Here is a 6,941-nt window from a genome sequence, read left to right as displayed (position 1 = left end):
TATATATATATATATAGTTGGAAAATATTTCAACTGTGAGTCACTCATACCTGAAGACGATAATAGTTATCTTCCCAGCCACAATATTTAAAGATTGTGGATATATACGTCGAAATCATCTCATCTGGTGCAGTTGTCAAGATATCAATCAATGGGCTGCCGTTGTTCTCGCTATACCAAAGCCATCTTAAGAGGCCCCATTTGCTGGGATCTCCAACCACATACCTGTCACTCTGGTCAGCTGCTCCAGTTCCAAGTGAAAGAATAAGAAGCTCACGACCATCCATCTTTTGTTCTTTCATCACCTCACACACGGCTAGCAACGACTGATAAAATTTATGACATTAATTGAAAGAAAGCATTCTGACAGTTAAGCAAGTACACAAAACTCAACCCAAGTGTTCCAGAGAGTTTTAGATCCACTTAGCAACGTTAACAACACCTGTATAGCGACATATAGCAACCCTTAACTTACAGGATTGTTGGCTGCCAGACCGCCATCAGCTAAGTTGAAATCAACGGTTGTTTTAAAATTATAAGGAGGGAAGTAATATGGCGCTGCAGACGTGCCAATACAAACATCTGCTATTCCAGCATCGGTTGATTTCTCACGTTTTGCCTGCAATTTTGTTCACCACAGAAGGCGCAAGAGATCACTATATGTGTGTGTGTGAAGCACCTTTCGGAATATTGGTATGTGTTTATTAGATAATTAAGAAGAATCAATGACCTTTAAGCTGGAGAATATGACTGGCTTAAAAAGCTTGATGTCGAAAGTGGGGATTATCACGTTGGTCAGAGCATCACTGAGAAGTTTCTGTCCCACTTCCTCCTTGATTATCTCATGTAGTTTGACACCATCATACCTTGGAAAAACTAGACTCCGAAGTTTCTTACGGATAAAGTTAGGAAGCAATCTCCACTTTAAAAGAAACCGTAATGCAGAAATGAGAGGGTCTACAATTACATGATTCCTGTTTAAGAGAATCACATGGATTTAATTATGCAGAATTCAAACTTTTTTTCTGAGAAAAAAATTATGTAAGTATTTTGTCAGGATATATATTGTTTAAATAAAAAAATTAAAGTGCACAATCCCGACCCTTCGATTTAATTCACCTCATTTCATTATTATATTGCTGGATCTGGTTTCTTGCTTCATCCAGGACAGAATTGATCGCAGCTTCATCATCGAAAAGGTCATCGTCTTCGTCTTGTTCGGTGGTTTGAGGAAATATGAGTTGACTCTTGTCCAGATAAAACTGGAGAATATCTTTTGCTGCAAAAGCTGGTCGTTTTTCAGCATTCGGAGTAGTGAGCATGGCAGTCATAAGACCTCCTGTGCTGGTCCCAGCAACAAAGTCAAAATAATCTGCAATCCTCGCATCCATGTTATCCACATCCAACCTCTATACATACATACAACAAAAATAGCAATTAGTATAAGGCTTCTCTGATCGATATTATTAAGAAGTAACATGAGGGTAACGCTAAAGTTTTTGATAGATTCAAGAACCTGAAGCTTAGCTTCTAGAGCAGTAAGGACTACGCTAGGAACGATTCCTCGCACTCCTCCCCCGTCAATGCTGAGGATTGTTTCAAAGCATTGATCATCAGGACCTGATCCACTCGAACTTCCATTCCCTAATTATTTAACAAGAAAAAAATTAGCTTTGATTATTACAGAGTCTAATCTATTTGATTACAACTCTAGTAATAGGGTTAATATTGAAGTGCTCACCCATCTTGTGAAAACTGAAATACAACTTTGTAGTCTGTGACTATTTCTGCTTCACTACAACTTGAGCTTCTCCTTTGCTCCCCTTTTATAGCACTCCTGAGGCTGCGTATGGTAGCTTAGCAACAATAGTATTGTCTTCTTTTTTTTTTGATGTTTTTCTTGAATATGCTTAGAACATTACTGTACTATTCTTAAAATATATTGAAACTTAGGTTGCCATTAATGTCAAACGTCATCAGATTAAATAAAAAAAGTTCCAGTGACATCAAAGAAAAAAAACAAGAAATCTCATCTGCTTAAATTTTATACGATCATATAACATTTTCTCATTTGTCTCATCCACGTACCATTTTATTTTCTCCTGGCTGGTTACTCACTGCTACGTCTTATTTTACTTAGAGAGATATTTTTGTTTCTTAATAGAAATATTTTGAAACTTTTATTCTCAGCTAGTTGAGTTGAAAATAGAGTTTGGGTTCTGACTCATGATTTATAGTTAGTGTTAAGTTGTTCTCAAAGGATATAAAAGATCGAGAATCGAAGAAGAAAATGTGTTTGATTATGTAAACAAACTCAACCAATGATAATATTTAGGAAATTGTCTAACCTGGTGAAGCGGGCTCAAGTTCTATGTTCTACAAAATTGAACCTTGGGAAATTTTTAAGAAAAATTAGAGTAGAAAACAACAGTTGCTACTAAGTTGTTTTATCAGAAGCAAATTGTTTCTTAGATTTACTAATCCAGAAGAACATATAATAGAATAATTGTATAATTTGATCCGATTACTAAAAACATTCAGCTTTTTCTGGCGTATGGCATAAGAAAACAAGAAATGCCGATAGTATAAAAAGATCAGATATGGAAAGGATTGCTATGTATTTCAACTTCTTTTCCTTCCGAAACAGCAATGAAATGCTACTTGTTATATCCAAAACTCATAACAATTTTTTTATTTGTTAACGTAGGTATCTGAATCACGCGGGTATTTTAACTAATTAAATAAATTTTAAAATTAATAATTATATAAGGTTTAAATTTATAATTATTAAAAAATAAATCTAAATTCTCATAAGTTAAGTTACAATTTAAAATTACTCATAAAAAGTTATTAGTCATAATTTAGTGTGATAAATTGAGAGTGAGATTGGATCTGCATCAAATTCATTAAAAAATTAATAATTAATACATGGTTTAATTAAAGATGAATAATCAATCCCTAAACAACATATTAAGCACTGTACGGTCGCCCAATGCACATGTCAGCCCAATGAGCTAAGCGGACTTACATCACTAACAATTAGTTATTGTATATTTTTTCATTTTCAATGTCAGCTCAAAGAGATAATCATTAAAGAATCTATCGGACCAGACGTTCTTCGGATAAGCATTCATCAATGGTTGGATTACCTCTAAAAAGTGAACAACCAGCCAGGCACTATCCTCTGATTTTAATTTTTAATGATTTTCAGTGAGGCTAACTACCATAATATTTGTTAGGTCAGCTAAATAATAATTAATTATTGTATTGATGCCCTCAATTATAATTTAAGGGCACCGACTTGGTGAAAAATGATATAAAATATGAGAATGGAAGTATAGAAAAGTTTGAGAGGAAACCAAAAAAATACATCTGAAATTATGTGTAAAAAGATTCATGAGAGAATAAAACAGTGAAGTGTTTTTAAAAGATTTGATAATTAAAAGATTACAAGAAGAAGTTACTTCAGACAAATTCAATAAAAAAAATGAATCAATATGGTTACCTCATTATAGTTTAGGATTAATGTGTTGTGATAATAAGGTTTTGAAACACATAGCAAATCATAATTTTTAAATTTTTCAAGTTTTTATATATATTTTTATATCGTTTTAATTTCTTGAATTTAGAAATATTTTTTAAAAAATAAAAAATATTATTTTAATATATATTTAAATATAATTGTTTTTAAAACGGTAATAATTACTATTATTCCAATACATCCATGTTCAGGTTGTAGAAAAGCGGGAGACAACTTGGCAGTGGGAAGGATTTTTTTTGGATTTTTTTATTTTTAATTTTTAAAAAAAGTTTTAATGATACAAAATCAGTTAGATGGAATAAATCAAGATTTGAACCCTGAAATTGCGGCTGGCTGTATGGTAGCTTCACCTGCCTTCGTCTCCGAAGACGTTATTTCCCCTGAGTCCCTTCTTTCCATTCAAGCAGGGTTGGTCTTAATAAATGTGAATCTGGACTCACCGTTACAAACAAGAGAGAGTGGCGGATTCTGGGGAAATCAGTAATATGATTCTAGTGGGGAATTAAGTCTTGGGAACAAACATGAACTTGGGACATACACAAATGACCTGCAAAGAACAGATTGATAGGGAAAGAGAGGAATGGAGGGCCTCTCAGTAACTTGACGTGCTCTGATATTTTTCAACGTTTTGTATTTCTTTCTATGAAGATTGCAGCCTGGAATATTTGTGGTGCGGGTATACGGGGGAATATTCCATTTCTTTCTATGAATATTTGTGGCCACTCATCAACTTATTGCATCAACTTACAAAATGATGTTGGGTGTTGCTTTTATCTGGAAACAAAATTACAGCACTGTAATGATGGTTTCGTTTCAAGGTTGTGGAATTCCACTGCTGTGAAATGGTGTTGTATTTCCCAATTAGCAGCGTGCAATAAACAGCATTTAGCTGTTTCACTAATGAGAGGCACACCAAGATATATACTCAACTGGAACTCACAGAATCTCTACAATTTCCAAGCCATAATATCCATGTCATAGAGGCAAAAAAGCACTCACATTTTTCAAGCTTATACCTTATAATAACCATATACGCCTTCTGTTTTTTTTTTTTAAAAAAAAAATTATGGTCAGAAGAACGTTGCTCATGACACCTAAAATCCGTACCCATAACAAGGCTTGGACGACGAAACTAGTTGTAAAACTAAAATGAACAGGATGCTTACTGCTCAGAAATCATTATGGGAATGCTATCTGGGAAAAATTGTTTTTATTTAGGAGCGATTAAACTTGTGATGCTGCCTGATATCTCAAGGTCATGGTGTGAACTAAGCAGGTATTTCATTACTAGAATTTCTTATGTTATATATAAAACGGTTGTTTCAGTACCCTTAAGCACTATTTTTATTGCTAATGCTGTTCATCGTTAAATTTTTAATACTTTGCTATAATACTTGACATTGATGGGGGAGGAGTGAGAGGCATCATTCCTACCGTAATACTTACAGCTCTTGAAGCTAAGCTTCAGTCTCTTACATTTTCAGGCCAGCTTTTTAAAAGTTTCAACAATTGGTTGGGTCCACACGTTAATTCAGTCAGCAATTAGCTTCTGATTCTTTTGTTGAAGATTTTAATTATATGCAGCGCTAGCGCTGGACAACAGAAAAGCAAATTAGAGATGTACAGCAACTTGTTGTATCTTGTCATATAATCTTTGGTGGGTCAAGTTATGGCTTCCTTCCTGCAACTTCCTTCTTGTCGAACAATACAATAATCTTTGCCACTGTAACATTCTCTTCCTTAACTTTTGATACGGGATTTCGAGTTGGAAAAGATGAAGGAATATGAAACAATTAAAGAGAATTCAGATAGACTTCTTGGAAATGCAAATAAAATCAGGCTACTTGGGTTTGAATTCAATGATTCAAGAAATGTAGAAAATATCCTTGTCACAATACCTGAAAGGTATGAAGTAATAGTTACCACCTTGAAAAAACCAAGGATTTATAAAAAACTTTCGACATATGAGGCAAGTGTTCAACACTAAAGGAGTCTTATTTGCAAAACATCACGGAGCTTACAAAAATAAAAGGTAAGAGAAGAAAGGCTAAAAAAGAAATTCTTTTGCTCCTGTTTTGAATAACGATAGAAGTAAAAACAAAAGCTTCAAGGGTAAATATCCTCACCATGACTATAAAAAGGAAGGTCATCCTCCATTCAAATGTTGGAGGAGACCTGATGTAAAATGTTCAAAATACAATCAAATGGGACATATCAAATGGGACATGAAGAAGTAATTTGCAAGGGAAGAGCTCAGCAGAACAAAAGGATGAAGATTAGTTTTTTGTAGCATTCTGCTTTGTAAGTAGTAGTTCGACTGAAAGTTGGTTAATTGGCAGTGGCTGTACCAACCATATGCCCACTGACAAGAAACTCTTCAGAGATTTTAGGCCAACTAATATTACTAAAGTCAAAATTGGCAACGATGATTACATCTTTGTCAAAAAAGGGGGGACAATCACCATAACCAGCACCACAGACATAAAAACAATTTTTAATGATCTCTAGATACTGGAAATTAATCAAAATTTGTTTGTTGAATGTAGGCCAATTGATTGAAAAAAGCTTTAAAGTGATCCTTGAAGATAGTTTCTGTCACATACTGGATGCTAAAAGTGAGGAAATTCTCAAAGTGAGAATGAAAGAAAAAGGTTTTTCTTTTGATCCTATCAAAGAAGAACTTGCTGCAATCTCTATTGTAATCCAATTTTGGATTCACTAAATTTTTTTGAATGTTATTTTATCTTATTATACATGACAAAAGAAAATATAATAAATAAAAAAAAGAGAAAAAAAAGGAAAAAAAAATAGAGTTTAAAATATATTTTCTCGAGTCAACCATCATTTTCTGTCAAAACCGAGTCCACCAGGTCAATACGGGTTAAACGATGTCGACCGGGATAAAAAAATGAGTTTCAGGACGTTTCGAGTCAAAAGCGTCATTTTCTGTCAAAACCGAGTCCACTAGGTCAATACGGGTTAAACAATGTCGACCGGGATAAAAAATGAGTTTCAGGACGTTTCGGGTCTTATTGTCTCCTTTAATTGGCTATAAATAGCCAATGAAATCAAGACAAAGGGGAGGAGAAAAAAAACATTCATTGTGAATTTCAATTCTGAATTCGAGCATTACGGTTTGGTTACTATTTGGGTACTATTTATTTTTCTTATACTTTTTCTCACCCTAGTAAGATATTAAATTTTTTTTTAACAAATTGAAAAGATACCAAAAATATCCCAACCGTTAGATCTAATAGTGTTTAGATTTGAACTTTTAATTTCTTAGGATATAATAGGCTTTACCACACCAGATTAAAACCCAAATCAATCTCAGCCTTTCAAATAATCTGCCCTTCGAACTGGTTGCGCCACGTCAGCAGGTGTACCAAGCACTCGGTAC

General features: G+C 33.9%; 1 protein-coding gene across 1 annotated transcript in view; it reads right to left on the bottom strand.

The window, feature by feature from the left end:
* The window catches only part of LOC105114091 (patatin-like protein 2), a 2,649-nt gene extending 824 nt beyond the window's left edge, over positions 1-1,825 (bottom strand). Inside the window, exons 1-6 of the mRNA XM_011010510.1 lie at positions 1,742-1,825; positions 1,517-1,644; positions 1,120-1,409; positions 731-974; positions 476-619; positions 51-326 (exon numbers count right to left, since the gene is read on the bottom strand). Of these exons, the coding sequence (XP_011008812.1) occupies positions 51-326; positions 476-619; positions 731-974; positions 1,120-1,409; positions 1,517-1,644; positions 1,742-1,745 (1,086 nt within the window). The 5' untranslated portion in view covers positions 1,746-1,825. The remainder of the gene's footprint in view (positions 1-50; positions 327-475; positions 620-730; positions 975-1,119; positions 1,410-1,516; positions 1,645-1,741) is intronic.
* Between the last annotated feature and the right edge of the window lie 5,116 nt (positions 1,826-6,941).

The sequence above is a fragment of the Populus euphratica genome, unplaced genomic scaffold (assembly GCF_000495115.2).
Source record: "Populus euphratica unplaced genomic scaffold, PopEup_1.0 scaffold490.1, whole genome shotgun sequence".
In the NCBI taxonomy this organism is placed as follows: Eukaryota; Viridiplantae; Streptophyta; class Magnoliopsida; order Malpighiales; family Salicaceae; genus Populus; species Populus euphratica.
The sequence above is the reverse complement of the archived record's forward strand: the minus strand, read 5'-3'. Positions and strand labels throughout refer to the sequence as shown.